This window comes from Microcaecilia unicolor, chromosome 3 (genome assembly GCF_901765095.1).
Source record: "Microcaecilia unicolor chromosome 3, aMicUni1.1, whole genome shotgun sequence".
Lineage (NCBI taxonomy): Eukaryota > Metazoa > Chordata > Amphibia > Gymnophiona > Siphonopidae > Microcaecilia > Microcaecilia unicolor.
This window is the reverse complement of record NC_044033.1, coordinates 54,278,633-54,295,866: the sequence shown is the minus strand read 5'-3', so window position 1 is coordinate 54,295,866 and position 17,234 is coordinate 54,278,633. Positions and strand designations below refer to the sequence as shown.

At 41.8% G+C, this 17,234-nt stretch overlaps 1 protein-coding gene across 1 annotated transcript in view; it reads right to left on the bottom strand.

Annotated features, from left to right (window-relative positions):
- The window catches only part of BUB1 (BUB1 mitotic checkpoint serine/threonine kinase), a 189,241-nt gene that overhangs the window by 105,360 nt on the left and 66,647 nt on the right, over positions 1-17,234 (bottom strand). Inside the window, 2 exon segments of the mRNA XM_030195939.1 lie at positions 1,082-1,317; positions 16,404-16,549. Of these exon segments, the coding sequence (XP_030051799.1) occupies positions 1,082-1,317; positions 16,404-16,549 (382 nt within the window).

Genomic DNA, 17,234 nt, shown 5'->3' with positions numbered 1-17,234 from the left:
CCCCCCAGTTAGTTGCTGGGTGCTTATCAACACAGCCTCTCTGGCTTAACCTGTCCTGGTCACTAAGCTTCAGCACACTCCTGGCTCCTCCAATGTGTCTTTTTTTAAAGGGCTACAGTAAGGAGCGAGCAGCTTGAGGGAGAGGTTGACAGACCAAAGACATGGAAGGACACTGGACAGACATCCTACATTCTGCCCTCCCCAACAAGGCCTCAAAATGACCACACTGCAAAAACCACTGCAGTCCAAGAGGCGAGATCCATGGGTATGACCTAGCATGCAGGCTTCCCTCTAGCCAAAAGGAAAGGTTTGTGTATTTGTGCTATGTTATAATATGATTTATGCTCTGTGTTTGATTGTACCCTAGCTCTTCTGGTAGGACCTTTATTGACATGTGAAGTCCTATGAAATGTTTACCTTTCTAATTATAAACCATCTTATCACTGAACAAAACAGTGTATCAAAGTAAAAAAAAAAAACAGCAAAAAAAACAAAGATCCATGGACCAACTCCTGGGAGCCATCCACAAGGTGCCAAGCTCAACCTGTCTTTCAGGAAACTAGTCCACACAAAATCCTGCTGCACCAACCATCTGCTGAAGGTAGGGAATACTGACAAGTTCCAGAACTGCACTAATCCTTATACTAGTGATGACATTACAGACTGTGTTCTCTGCTCCACCTACTGCTCGATTTGTTTTAATTAATGCACAGTTGCATTCTAGAATTAATTGCCAATGGATGTGGTAAAAGCCGGGGATGCAGACATGGGAAAACCAGCATAGAATCTCACTACCTTTCAGGATCCAGACAGGTACTTGTGACCTGGATTAACAACTGTTGGAAATGGGATGTTAGGTTTCATGGATCTTTAGTCTGATCCAGTATAGCAATTCTTACGTTTTTGTGAAAGATTTAACCCCCTAATTTGTAGCCTACAAGACTACCATTGCTAAAACCCTTTCTATCAAGCAGTGCATCTCTCAGAGGAGTTATTCTTCTTTTTTTTTTTTTTTCACAAATGCTTCCACTCTTTCTATACAAAATGTACTTTTGTTGATGCCTTAATAAAATTTTCATACATAGCTTGTGAGGACATCTCTGCCTGGGTTCCAGCTGGTTCAGCATACAGCAAACTACAATTTGCAGTATCTGTCACAGATGTGGCAGTTCCACGTGGCACAGGAAGCACCGATGAAGATAAGTGATGGTCATTGATCCCCAGACACAAGGAAGTTTCCGTATTTGGAGCAGTATAGAAAGGTGTTGCCAATTCTTCTTCCAGTGACAAAGCTTGATTCACAGATGTTTGCTGACCCTATAAAAGAAACCACAAATTGTTTTTACATCTGATATCTCATAATTTCCAAATATCTGAGATAAGTGAAAATATCCATTTCATGAGAGGAGAGTCAGATTGAGGGTGAGCATTAGATTGTGTACTTTAGATTTCAGAAGTCTTTGACTTACCATATTCTTTCTAATAAACGCCCACACAAGTTTTAGAAATGTTATTTTCTGGAGTCTAGTGTGAGCTATTAATGGGGGCACTTCAATTGTTAGGAAGCCTGAAACTGCCAATGCAGGATGCATTTCTCTCCTCCTCTCTCCCCTTCCCATCCCTGATGGTGTCCTGCACTTCTCTTCTCCACCCGCCCCCCCCATGATAAACAGCATTTCTCCCCTCCACTCTGTCCTCCCCCCCTCTGTGGTAACCAGCATTTCTCTCCTCTACAATGACCTGATTTCTGCACATCAGCACAGCACCATAACCTTGGTGTTGGCGTCAGCTGAGAGAAGAGGCAAGAAAAATCTGGTCATGGCAGTGGTGGTGGTGGCGGGGGGTAAAGGGTGCAGGAGAAAAATTTTCATACCATGTCCGATGGATGAATTACAGGGTGCGTGATTATTAGGGGGAACTAGGATTTGGATTTTACACTAATTTAAAATGTTTTTCAGTCCTGAAGTGGGAGGGAGGGAAACAATTAGAAATATTACAGAAATTCCACATAAACAACTTATAAAACTGAACACCGCTGGTACAGGCCCTTAAGTGACTGACTGGGATAGAAATTGGTTGAGTGGGAGATGACAAACATGTTAGTGATGTGCTACAGCAATCTGCCCTTGACCCATTATTTTTAACACACACTTTTGTAATCAATAAGTCAAAACTGTTGTCAGTAGGGTTTGCCACTTTGCAGACAATACCAAAATCTGCAATAGGGTAGACCTCCTAGGAAGGTATGGATAACATCTATTTTAGCAAAAAGCTGGCAACCATTGAATTGAATTTCGACACTGAGAAGCAGTTTAAGAACCTCGTTATTTCAGCTAAAGATATGAAAGAAATTCATCATTCTGCATACAGACAATGTTGGATAAAGGGAAGGTTTTTTTATGCTGATAAAGATACAATGGTGCTCATTTTCAAAGCACATAGACTTAAAAAAGTTCCATAGTAACATATGTAACTGTGTAAGTCTGTGTGATTTGAAAATGTGCCTCTAGCTCTCAAAGATACACACAGTTCTAGGAAGAGCTTGCTGAGATTTTTTCCTTCCCTTTTTTTTGTATCAATATATTTTTATTGAAAAAAATTATAAAGAGAAAAATCAGAACAAGAAAGCACCATATAGACAATGGAGAACATCTCTACTCCCCCAATAACCCTCTATCCCCCATTCCCAACCCAGCCCCACCCCCTCCTCCCCTAACTTCCCTTATTTTTGAATGCAAAAAATATTAATATGCTAATATTAATAAGTCTTATTGACCGCTATTTTCCCAGTTGGGTCCTATGTGGTGTACAATTTAAAATAGAAAAAAAAACCCTCAAAATACAATATCATATGTACAAAGCATAAAATACTTACAGAATTATATAATGCTAACAGAAATATATTAGAAAAAAAATATAAAAATCAGAGAAAGAAGAAAATTTTATAACTATAATTCAGTGAAGATTGTTTCTATACACACAGAAGGAGGCGCTGAACCTGCTGTGTCCCTGACTGAACTGCAGAACTACTATGGCAGGATCCAGTGATTTATGGGGAAGTGAGGCTGGCTAGCCCAAAGGGAGTGGCTTCAGAATACATAAAGTTAAAAGCCTCAAGGCAGAGCAAGAAGAGAGCGGCCCCAGGAGGAGAAATCCAAGGAGGAGCAAGGTCCCAGATACAGAGACCTTGGCAAGAGAAGCCGCGCGAGGAAGATCCTGATAGAGACCCTAGAGGAGGAAGAGCAAGAACTCAGTGTGTGACCTGCGGTGATTTGGCTAAGAATTACCATAAGAGTTATGCTGTGTGGCTGGGGTAAGCCATGAGGGCATGTGACTACTGTAAAGCTGGGACAAGCCAGTGGGCATGTGGAAACTGAGGAACAGTACTGTACAAAAGTATGGGGACATTAGTACTGTTTTACCAAGCTGTGCAAGAGTACTGAATCGCTGGTGTTGCTTAACTAATGGTTAGAGCGTCTGCGGTCAGGCTGGATTTAAAGCCAACCCCTGGATTAGAAGTGACGGACTGTGTTTGGGGCATAGCAACCCCTCAGCCGCAGACTGTGTTTAAGCCATCACTAGAGGCTGGCTTACGGCTGCTGCTGAATAACATGGGACTATCCTTGCTATGACCCAGCCCTGTGCGGTAACAGGACTGGGACTATTTGTTCTGTAAATAAACACCTCTTATGTTGCACTTATACCTCTCCTGTCTGGTTGTATTATTGCTTCAGTCACACTCAAAACCCGCTTGGTATCTTACACCAACATACACACCTTTTATCAAACCAGATCACATCAGCATTAACTACAATGATGTATAATCTCTCCATTTCCAATTAACTTTTTTGTAGAGGGGAGGGGGGGGGGGGCAATTTTGTTGGAGACCAGCGAGATCACCACTCTTTGTGGCTACATTTTCCCATGCTGTTCACAGAGAACCCCATTTCAGCTAATCAACTTTGCTTTTTCTATGGAAAGAAGGACTAATCAGGCACAAAAGTGAGTAACATCATTGAAAAGCACCATGACAAAAAAATCTCCCAGTGCTCAGAACTAGTGTAAAGATTAAAGCATGTGTGGCTCTAACCACATACAGTGGTCTTATTTGTCCTTCAGTTAGTTCCATAGTTCAAGGGCTTCAACTCCAGGCACGATGGGAGATAGTGTGTGTCTGATGAATCCTGTCAGCTATGGAAAATACTTGTTACAGCTAAGCAACTAACTCCTTTTTAAAAAATAAAAATTTATGTGTACTACTGACAGGGTTAACTTACTTTCATCTATTTCCTTGTCCCAAGAGAGCTTACAACCTAAGTTTGAACCTGTGGCAATGGAAGGTTAAATGACTTGCCTAACACCACAGTTTACAGTTTATTAAATTTGCTATACCGCTAAGCTTTTAACAACCAAAAGATCATAGCAGTGTACAATATTAAAAATAACACAAAATATAAATCCACACACAAAAGAACTACAATACGCAGATAGAAAAGATACAAACAATCCATTCACCCAGAGAACAAATCAAAACAGTCATTCCACCACAATAACCCAAGCACATTCCTCAGGAAAAGATACACCAAAAGCAAGGTTAAAATAATGGGCTTTCAACAATCGTCTTAAGTGTCTCAATGAATTGCCCTTCTGGGAAACATCAGCAGACATCGTTGAGTGGGCCCTGGATATGTGGGCGAAGTCTTTCTCTACCGGATTTAGTGTTCTCCATACATCCATCAGGTCCAAAGCGGCACATAATCTATCAATTCCCCTCCCCATTCTGGTCAATTCTCTCCCCGTCGGTTTAGATCTATCTAAGATGGGGGTCACCACATCTTTCATATCTCCACCCAGCAAAACTGGCACTTCTGCCAATGTGTGAATTTTTCAAATAATTTGGGTGAAAAACTGTTTCTCATAAGTATTGGGTGCATACAGATTGTATAGCAGCATAGGCTGACGCTCTATCATCCCTGAGGCCAGAACATACCTCCCTCCTACATCAGCCACCACCCTCTACCTCCACATTAATTCCTTTCCGAATCAAGGTCACTACTCCTCCTTTCTTTCCCACCGCTGGAGCATCAAACCATTCCCCTACCCACCATCTCTACGATTTGGCATGCTCCTCCCTTGAGAAGTGCATTTCTTGCAAAAACGCTATCGAAACCTTCTTGTCGTTTAGGGCTTTTAATATCTTTTGCCGTTTAATCGGGGAGTGTATAACTCCTACATTCCATGTTAACACCTGCAACGTGTTCATGTTATCCCTGTTCCAAGTCTAGTGCTTTTCAGTTTACATCGTCGTTGTAAAAAACTCTACTGTTATACCTAGCGAGTGTCCCAGCCTCCACTCCCCAGGTGGTGTTTTCAAGAAAGTGATTTACTTTTGACTGTTGTCTTCTTTCTTGTGCCAGGTTACTAATTTCACAGCATGCATACAGAACACTCCCTTCTCCTACCCCCCCACCCCCTGCCCCCTCTTCCCCAACCCTCCCTCCTCCAGCCCCCTCCCTCCCTCCCTCCCTCCCCCCCAATCCTGACCCCTCTTGTGCCTCTATGCATAACTTCCTGCATGATCGAGGCTAGGGCGCCCCCTTAAACAAATGGGTGTCATAACCCCCCTCCCCTCCTCTAGTTACTTAACTCACTGTCCCCAATGTCCCATCATTAAGTCTCACGGAAAAGTCTAGTGCAGATCCTCATCTTCCACGAGCTTTTCATGTCATCCAGGGCAGATTCTTCAGCTGTTCCGCCTTCGCCTTTATAACTTCTGAGTGCTCCAACAGTTTATGCCATTCAACTGTATTTAACAGGTGCTTAACTTTTACAACGTCTATCACCTCCTGCTGTTTCAATTGCTCCGCTCTCCGCCAACACTTTTTCTACACACAAGTTTGCTTCTTCCACACGGTCAAAAAATACAGCTTGGCTGTTATCGATCAGTTTGAGTTTAGCAGGATAGAGTAAGCTAAACTTATATTTCAGGCCAAATAATTTAGTACACAGGGGGGCAAAAATTCTTCCGTGCCATCGATACTTTGGTGGAATAATCCTGAAAGCACAGCACTCGTGTGCCCTGGTATTCTAGGGTCTGTCCTGCTCTTAGAATTTGTAAAATCAATACGTTGTGTGCATAATTAAGGATCCGAAATATGATCACCCTGGGTCTGCCTGCTCCTTCTCGCCGCTGGCCCAGTCTATGTGCTCCCTCCACCCGGAGGGATCCTGTTAAACTCCGCGCTTGCCAGTGCCTTAGGCAGCCAGGTTTCTAGAAATGAACACAAGTTCCGCTCCAGCAGTGCCTCCGGCAGCCCCACTAAGCGGAGGTTATTTCTCCGAGAACAATTCTCGAGATCCTCTAGTTTCGCTTCTACTTCTGTAAGTCGGGCTTTCAACCGGGGCTGCAACTCTGAAACCTTTAAGATGTCGCCCTCTGCCTCCCCCACTCTTTGTTGTACCACTTGCAGCTCCGTTATAAACTTTGTATGCCGATCATCCAGTCCTTCTAATTTCTCTAAGATCAGCTGTAGTTTCAAGCCCACCGCTTGTTCAACCGCCGCCTTCACCTCTTCGGTGATCTCTGCTGCCCAAAGCGAGCTGGGTGTTGGCGACGATGGGGTAGTCTTATCTGCCATCTTGTTGTCATTGGCACGACTTTTTTCTTTCAGTTCCTTGCGCACCGATTTAGCTGCCATCAGTCATGCAGCTAATTCTCCTGACTTCCAGAGCATGTAGCGATTGTCAGCGAGTAGACCACTTACTCCCTTCTGCCGATATTCAGGGTAGTTTTTGCAGATTAATTGGGGCGTCCCGGAGCAGCTCTGTCCTGCATCTTCACTGCTCCATACCCCCACCGGAAGTCCGAAAGTTGGGTTTTTATGTTTAAATCATTTTTATTGACACTGAATGAAAACGTTACATTTAGTGGTTATAGAGAAGACATTATTCAAAATCAGAACATTGAACTTCAACTTTTAGCCCCTTAATCTTTAACCCTGCCCTCCCCCCTCCCTCCTCTATCAGCAGACTACACCGCAGAGTCAACAACTTATACATCCTATACCATGTGAGCTTGTGCAATATTTGCTCATCTTACTATTATATGTAGAAGCCTTATTCCTGATTGCTCTCTCTAGTTTATGTTTCTCTGCGGGAGTCTACAATCCTATTCCCCCCCACCCACCCACCCCTTTGGCTTTGCTTCCTGAGCACAATCTCTTTATTTTATTTATATCCAATTCAGTACTCTTTAGTCCATTCTGTCTTTTGTTTATTGCCTTAAATGTTCAATAAATGACCTCTAGCTGCTGGCGTTAGGGTCTGCCAGAAGGCTGTCCATCTATGTTGGAAACTTTGTCCGCTTTTTGTGTCCATCTTAGGGTTCTCCACTCTCTCCATTCTCATTAATTGTATCATCTGTGCTCTCCATTGAATTATGGTAGGAGGTTTCCTAGATAACCATTCCTCCAAGATGACTTTCTTTGCTACTACAGTGGACCGTTTTGCAAAGTCCTTATATCCCTTTGGCGCCGGTGCAGCTATCCTGAAGTGGTCAAAGAGTAATTTGCAATCTGGCTTCCACTGCACTCCCCACATCTGCGAGATTCTTTGTAGTAGTGCTTTCCAAAATTTATTTATTTGTGGGCAAAGCCAGAACATGTGTCCCAGTGTTGCACCCACCATATTACATTTTGGGCATTCTCCTGCCGGGGACAGTCCCATGTGGAAGGCCCTTCTGGGTGGTATATACGTTCTCATTGCTGTTTTGTACTGGACTTCCCAACTCCATGTGAAGTTTGTCGTGGTCCTTATTGTTTTGATGTGCTTCTGGAATATTTCTGTAGGCAAACTGATGCCTAAGTCAATTGACCACGCCTTTGCTAGCTGCGCAAAGTGCAATTCTGCTGCCGTATCTCTAATGTGTCTATGATGGGCTGATAATGGTATCTTATTCTGAGCTGCCAGCGAGTATGCTGTTGCTATTTCCTCTTGCACATCTTCTGTTAAGTTTTGCCACTTCAAGCTAGTCACATAATGTTTCAGTTGCTGATAGTGAAAAAGATCTGAACTTGGTATGGAACAAGAACGCTGCAACTCTTGAAATGTCTGTAAATGGCCTTCCTCTGTTAAGATCTGATATAGATACTTGATTCCTTTTTTCTGCCATTTTTGGAAGGCAGAATACATGTCTCCTGGGGGGGGAACACCGGATTTCCACAAATAGAAAGATATGGAGTGGCCCTGGCCGAGAAATTGTGGAGCTTGCACACCCATTTCCACACTTTTTTTGCTGTAGGCATTATGGACGTTGTCACTAGCACCTGTGGGGAAGGCCCTCCTGTCCCATGTAGTAGACTGCTAAAATGCACTTTCCCAGTGAGTTTCAGTTCCACAGAGGTTGCCGTGAAATCTTGTGTTTCTCTATACCAGTCTGCTATGTGCCTCATGCCACTGGCTACTGTCATATGTTGAATACTGAGCAAGCCCAATCCCCAGTGCTCCACTGGTGCTGAAAGTTGGGTTTTTAATGACAGACCACTGGCGATCTGTGGAGTATCTGTCTTCCAGTGTTTCTATTATTGGGTTCTCTAGAGCTGATGTCTTAGCAATAGTGTGGAGTAGTTTTTCTGTCTTCTCCTGAAGGAAAGTTGTGAATATTTCTGCAGTTAAATTGGACTCTGAGTTTGTTTGTGTTGGTTTGATCAATGATTTCACTAGCTGAAATAGGAGTGTGTTAAATTGCTGATTTCATTCATCTTCTGACTGTCTTGCAGTTTCAACCAGGTTCATTCTAGTTTCCTGCGTGGTTTTTTTCAGGTTTATTATTTCTAGTGTGTACCATGAATTAGTCTTTAATTTGGAAGTCATTTTTACTTGTAGTTGGGATATTTCATCCAATGTGTCCTGTACTAATTGATTTCATGTTGAGACCATCTCGTCTATGGAGTTGTGGGGAGTTTGGCTTCTCTTTAGTTTTTCATTTACTAGTTCCCATAGTTTTGGCTCTTCTATTTTGCCTCTAGACAGTATTTTTTCCCTCCATGGTTTCTTTCAATAGAGGTGAATTATGGGAATGTTAAAATCCTGCAGGTACTGATGTGATCAGATGAGGTGGTCCATCTTGCTTGGGTCATGTGCAGTGTGTGTTTCGGGACAAAGATAGCGTGTAATTGATGTTATTATGTGTGATGGGCTGTATTCACTGAAGGAAGTTAATCAGTAAAAGAGCCTCTGAATTCAGCATCTTCTAGATGGAGGTTGAAATCGCCCACAATGGTGGTCATAGGGATGGTCGATATGTTCTGTGGTAGATTACAGAGACGACTTATTTTTTCTCACTTCTATGCATTGAATGTATTAAATAGTTCTGGGGGCACAGTTGTCTTCATTGGCCATCCAAGTTTCTACAATGCAGACTACATCGTAATGTTTTTCTTCTATGAGATCGCTTACAATATCATATTTATTTATGGCAGATCTGGCATTGAAATAACCCAGTGTGAACGTCAAGGACCACTTGTTTCACGAACCCGCTGCTTCAGGAGGTGGAACCAAAGCTTAAAAGGTTGTCTAAAATGGGCACCAGCTTTTATACCAAACACTCACTGGAACAGCCAATCACAGACAAGCCAATTCTTAAGGTACTAATGCTCAATAGAAAGCTTGCCATTCCACAGCCATATTAAAACCCATAGATTCAATAGTATTGAGAGAAAAGATCTAGCATTGTTTCCTGCCTCTCCCACCCTTAGTCATCCATTCAATTGGCCAACAGCACAAATCAGTAAATTCATGTTTAGATTTAATGCAATGTTGAACAAAAGGAGCTTTAAATTTTCCGTAGATACACAATGGCTGTGCTCAATAATTCTTGTCTTGAAGACCCAGGAAGTTTGTCCCACATAAAATAAACCACAGGGACAATGAACAACATAGATTACTCCCACAGATTCACAAGTTGTCTCACTCCTAAGAATAACAACAAATGGGTGTAGCTTATCATAAAATGAAGTACATTCTTTAGTAATCGAGCAGATACAGCACCTACCACATGATTGATCCCCCCACCCACCCAGTTGAACTGGTCTACTTGACCATACATCAGGTTTACATAGAGGCATATTTTCAAAGCACTTAGCCTCCCAAAGTTCCATAGAAACCTATGAGGCATATTTTCAAAGTACTTAGCCTTCCAAAGTTCCATAGAAACCTATGGAACTTTGGAAGGCTAAGTGCTTTAAAAATATGCCTCTATGGAACTTAGCCTCCCAAAGTGCTTTGAAAATATGCCTCATAATCTGTTAGCTAAATTTCCATTTCAGACATAAGCAATCATACAGTCAATATCTGTAAAGCAAGGATGAGCCTGCATAATCCTCCAATGATGCTTAAAGCAAGAAGAAATTTTAGAGGACAAAGTAGTATACTTAAAAACACATGCCATCCTGTTTTTCTCTTCTAAATTTGACTGAGTAAAAGATCTCCGTTATTGAACGATGCCCGTTTAAATGCTTTCTTAACTATAGATTTGGGGTATCCCCATTTTTCAAATTTATTTTTTAATTCCTGAGCTGAATCTTTAAATTACGCAGTAGTTACAAATCTGATGATACCTAAGGAACTGAGAGAAGGATAGATCTTTTTCATTTGAAGAACAATGCTTGCTATACTGCAACAAAGTATTCGTCCATTGGTTTGGTATGAAATCTACCTTCCTTAAATTTGACCTCCACATCCAGATGGTATTGATAATCAAATTTAAATAGTTACATGACACCTATTCAGCTCTTCCACAAAACTACTACTACTACTTAACATTTCTAGATCGCTACTAGGGTTACGCAGCACTGTACAGTTTAACAGAGAAGGACAGTCCCTGCTCAAAGGAGCTTACAATCTAAAGGACGAAATGTCAAGTTGGGGCAGTCTAGATTTCCTGAATAAAGGTATGGTGGTCAGGTGCTGAAGGCGACATTGAAGAGGTGGGCTTTGAGCAAGGATTTGAAGATGGGCAGGGAGGGGGCCTGGCGAATGGGCTCAGGGAGTTTATTCCAAGCATTGGGCGAGGCGAGGCAGAAAGGGCGGAGCCTGGAGTTGGCAGTGGTGAAGAAGGGTACTGAAAGGACGTCAATACATCCCCAATATCTGATGCATTTGAGTGACAATTTGCACAAGTTTCAGAAAGTAATATGTTGACGTTTATGTGATGTGGTTGTGTTTGAGTCTGGAAAACATTGTGTATGCTGAATTATGAGTCACCTAGAACCTTTGTGATAATGCAGAATATAAATTTTTAAATAGAGAAAATTTTTTAAAATCCCGAAGCCACGGAGACCAATGTTCTTGATGCTAACATCGATGGATCATACTTCTCAGCACCAAAAATCCTTTTGCGTTGCTTCTCATGACCTTTGATGCCTCTCCTTGAGATCTACAAACACAGTTAAGAGGGAAGTCCCAGGCATTGCAGACACCAGTTATGGGTGTCTAATAGACATGGTTCTGTTGTACTGGGCACACTTCTTAAAATGGAAGCTTTCTGCTGGGATATATCAGAAAATAGCCACAGTGAAATCACTATTCAATTGTGAAAAAGTACCCAGAATCCAGGACAGATATTCCAACACTCCTCCTCTGTGAAGACACATCACACAGCCACCACTTGAGATGTTCCTGGACTCGAGCTGTAAGTGGCAGTTTCTTAGAACATGGACTTTAGAGGTCCCTGTTTGTGGTGGTCCCCAGAGAGGCCAGATGTAAGCTCAAGACCACGAACTACCACTGTGCTGCTACACTGTTGAAGCCCCGGATGACAACAGGTCTTGAACTTGAGCTTGTAACTTCGCCACCCTCTCTGAGTTCTGATACTCATGGTGCTGACCAGTTTCAAAGATCTCCTCCAAGTATTTGAGGGAAATTTGAGAGCCTAGGTTAGGTAGTCAAGTCAATATGGCTACAAGGACCTGAATTACTCGGGACATAGCACTCTCACTTTCTTGGTACAACTTCCCCCATCAGGGTTTCCCCTCAGCTGAGACATGAAAAAGAAGCCCCTCTAAGGACTGTTGCCTGGAAGCCCCAGAGACTCAACCTGGTCCAGTGAGCAAAGCAGAATTGCCACCTTCTGCCCTCTTAACGCCTCTTCAGCTGCACCAGTTCAATCCAGATGTATACCATTTGCTGGAGACAAATACTGGAGAGGATCCAAGTGGTGCCAGTTTTATAGGGTTAAAGCATATACTTCTTAGCTTTTTCTCTGTCTCCATCTGTTGATGGGGGCACAACCCACTCATCTGGACTGGTCAAAAAAATGGGGAAACTTAGGTACATTTAACTGCCTTGTTGCAAGTATGTAGATATCCATATTTTAATGCACATCCTCTGCTTCTCTAGGACAGTGAATGACATCAGAAAAGGAGATTGGAGCTGGGCGTTGAACTTGTTCTAATTCTTTCCTTTAGAAAGGAGATTTAAGTTGTATACATTCTCGTAGCAAAAATGAATCTGGAATTTTCATACAACTTGGGAATATGTCTGTTACAGTCTGACTAATTAGAAATGCAACAGTTTGATAGGATCTAGAAAATTATTCAGCTAACTGGAAGAGAGGATTGATCAGAAACATTAACAGTTTGCTACCAGAAAGATGTCCCAAACACAAAATACGATGGCAGAGAAAGACTAAAGTATGTAGTTTGCCACACTATCTGCTGAGATCTATGAATTGCTCAAAGATCCTGTCTAACCACCACCTCCACATAATGGTATCTGGGTGGCCAGATTCCATTAGAGCAGTGGTTCTCCATCAGTGTGTCAGGACACACTGGTGTGTGTCACCAAATATTTAACACAGACAGCACCCTTGTGCTTTTCTTAACATATATATGGTAGGTTGGGGAGAGTTGAGAACCAGGAAGTCAAATAGTTAATCTCCATAACTAGTCCCTACTTCTGTCATCAGCCTTATTTATTTCTTTAGATTTTGCTCACACCTTTTTCAGTAGTAGCTCAAGGTGAGTTACATTCAGGTTCTCTGGATATTTCTCTGTCCCAGGAGGGCTCACAATCTAAGTTTGAACCTGAGGCAATGGAGGGTTAAGTGACTTGCCCAAGATCACAAGGAGCAGCAGCAGTGGGATTTGACCCGGCCACCTCTGGATTGCAAGACTGGTGCTCTAACCACTAGGCCACTCCTCCACTCCACTTATACACAGGGCACCTGTACTCATTTGTAAATGTATTTATTTAATAATGCAAATGTTGTGTAGAATATCAGTTTCCATGTGGCTGATAGGCAACTAATAAGTCATAACACCTCTGTCCCAGATCAAGGCCTGAGGTTGCAGCTACCCCTCCCATGAGTGTGGCTGCAACTTCCAACTAACCTCCTCTGAGATGAATGAGATGATGTCGGGTTCTCAGGTTCAGAGCCCGCGGGGCTGGGCTCTGGAGCAAACGTGAGCCCTTGGGCTGCTGCCGAGGAGCGACAGCAGCAGGCAAAACCCACCAACCAACATTGGGCAAGCACACAGGCAGGGACTGCAGGCACTGCCCAGCAAACCGGAACACATGGACTGCAATCCCCTGGACTGGAGGACACAGGACTGGAACACACACCGGACCGGAACACACTGGACTGGAGCGCACCAGACGAACACACACCGGACCGGAACACACTGGACTGGTCCGTACAGCTTCACCTGCGCTTGGCCACTACCCCCCCCCCCCCCCAACGGTTGAGCCCTTGGGTTCGAGTGGCCGACAGGACATACCGGATACCGGATGACACAGGGACCAGGACCGGAAACAGAAGAGACAGCAGTGCTCCAAGGAACTGGACTAACCAGGGCACTCCTAGGCCTACACTAACAAAAGGACTTCCTAAGCCCTATACTAACAAGCTAAACACAAAACTAACAAGCTTCCTAAGCACTACTCTAGCAAGCTAGACACAAACTATCAAGGTGCTTCCAAAACCAAGAGGGAAAAGCAGGAAACCTAAACACACAGACACCAGTGCACACTGCACTAACACTAACCTGGACCTTAGCAAAAGCAAGCAGGGAAACTAGACACAAAGTCAGAAGTGCACACTGCACCACCCTACCTAAAGCAAACACAACCGTTGCCAAGGCTTTGAAGGAAAGAACACCACTTCCTTATCAAGGCCCTCCCTGATGATGTCACACTCCCTAGACCCAGGCAGCACACTGAAACACAGAGAGCACACAAACCCATAGAGGCCCAACCCGCACCAATGCAGCACAGAAGCCAGCTAAGCTGACCACCAGGAAAAAGGTAAGTTTGAGAGGGGTTATGACCCTCACTTCTTTATCGGCAATGTTGCAGGCCTCTGGTGCACCATTCTCCTGCATCCCAGAAGCTACCATCATTGCATCTGTATTTCTCTTGCATCATTATCAGTAGCAGTGAAATGATATATACCTTTTTTTTTTCTTTGTTAAGCTGCAAATTGTAGTGTTCAGTATGTCATGCATGTGAACATTATCTGTTAGGTGTGTCACAACAGAAGAAAGGTTGATAACCACTGAAGTGGAGAATACTAGTGTAACCTGGCATCAGCATTACTAATATATAGGCACCTGCAGTTACACCAGCCGTAGGTTTGGCGTTAACTGCGGGGGGCCTAGATGTGGCAAGGATGCAAGTAATTTACAGTATTCTGTGTCAGCAAAGCCCATGCCCCTCCCATTTGAACATTCCCCTAGTAATTACACACTATACAACTTATGAACACCTTTACAGAATAGAGCTTAGATATTTTGCTGATGGTAGTTAAGTATACACTTACCCGCAAAAGCAACAGTATTCTATACACTTATGCACACAAAGTACAGCATAAATGTAGGTGCCTTGTTATAGAATTGCCCCGTAATGTACTACAAATTTATTTGAGACGACTTTCTTTGTTCCATTCCATTTGCAAACGTATATACCACTTGTTTCTTTAGAGTAAAAATTCAAAGCGGATTACAGATAAAGAGACCTCAACACTAAAGGGAATCACAACCATTAGATATTGAATTAGAGAGCAAATATATGTTTCAAATGCTTTCAAAAAAAGTAGATAACACAGTAATTCTCTAGTCTGTCTCAGAAGACTATTGCAAACCCTAGCCCCTTGAAAGGGGAAAGATAATTCAATCTGTCTCCTTTGTCGAACTCTTTTTAAAGAAAGAAAACTAAAGTTTCAGTTTATGAATCTCACATACAACAAATACATAATTAGGAATATTTAGAATCCTAATACCTTCAGAATTCAATCCATAAAAAGATTTAAAAATCAAACAACAGATTTTAAATACAATACACAAATTAATTGGCAAACAATGTAAGGAATTCAAGACAGGAGTAGCTCTTTCAAATTTAGCTTTAAAGAAAATAAACCTAGCTACAGTAGTAAGAATTGAAGCTTTTGCTGCAATTTCAAAGATAATGTACAATATAAAGAATTACAATAATCTAACTGTGGGAGGAGTATAGCTTTTGGTAACACCCTAAAAAAAAACCAACAACATTAATAGCCCTTGACATAAATAATTTAATTAAGAAATTTTTTTTAAGTTATGAGATTTATAAGTTAGGTGTTCTTCTAGACTCTAAACACACACCCTTGGTTCTTTTTTAATTTAATATTTTACCAGTCTCCAAAATTAATTCTCTGGCTGGCAGGGCTCAACCTCAAGATTTTAGTTTTCAATTTATTGAACTTCAAATAGTTTGAAAAAGGTCACCTGTCAACCAGAGAAACAACGCGACTTAAAATTTGCAGTTTCTTCAAAAGAACTTAATTCAGGACCTAACAAAAAATGTCATCAGCCCATGTCAATATAAATATACCCAGATAACAATTTACACAAAGGGCGGAGATAAACATTAAACAGTAGAGAAGTGACAAGCCCTGTAGCACTCCACAAAAAGATTGCCAGGACAAAATGCCTTTGCTCCTCTCTTTACAAAATATTTTTAGTTTAGTTAAAAATTCTCCTTGAGTAGAGTGATGTAGTAGCCATGTTAGTCCACTTTTAAAGGTATAGATAGAAATAAAACAAAACAGAGAAAAGGTAACCCTTATCCTAGTTTCTTTCTATGTTTTGATGTTTTGTTTTATTTCTATTACCATTAAAAATTCAGTAAACCAATTTAGCACTGTGCCAGTAACACCCAATTCATCAAATGCTGCAGAGATGTCAAATTGGAGAGCTGTCACCTGCTTCCCTTTACTCCAGCAACTTCTAACCTCAGACATCAGAACTTGCAACAGATATCTCAGTACTGTGCTGCAATCTAAATCCATGCTGACTAAAATGCAAACTAAAGAAAGGAAATTTGTTGAACAGATACTAACATAGTTACAGTCTATATAACAAACTTCTCACCTGTGTAGTCTGTGGAACACTTTCCAACTTTGCCTTGTGCTTCTCTTTAGCTGCTAACTCTTTGCCAAGTACTGCCATTTTCTCCATTAAAAGTTGCTCCTGGAGGGTTACTGCTTGTACTTTTTTCAAGTATTCTTTTTCCTCATCTTGTTAGACAAAAAAAAATGAAGAGAGAAATGGAATGCTTATGTATAAATCACATTAACAAAGCCAGTTACAGAAGCTGGAAGTGCTGTGCCATTTCATTTTCCCAAAGAGAAGAGAAAGTTTGTGTCCAGGTGGTTCTGTAAATCTGATCCTATGAAGAGAACCTTAAGAGTTGCTGGTACATACTCTGTAAAATAGCCATTACTTAACATATTAGCCACCAAATTAAAAACAAACCAAAATACCAGAGCACCACACAGCATGTCTATATCCTTATAGGCAAAATATTTTAAATAAAAATCTGGTATGCTGAAAGTACAAAATGTTAGAAGTACAAGTAAATGTTGTGGTAGTAAAAGAAAAAAAAAACATCTGTAAAACAAAAGTGTATAACGTCCTTTTAAGCATTTTCTAGGACCATTGACAATTACTGGAACTGAACAAAGCATTCACATTGCTCTATGACAAGCTAGAATAGCCTGAACCAGATTTTCAGAAAATCTTGGTTTGTAGTCCAAGACTAGGTTGTGTTATAGAGGAAGAGGTGGGTAATAACATAAAATGGGGAAAACCATGGGAGGAGAGGAGAGAGTCCTCATCAAAGATGTTACACATGTTAAAGTATAAAAGCGACTGCTCCTCAACCCAGATGGACACACAGAAGAATCAACCCTTACAGTCCAA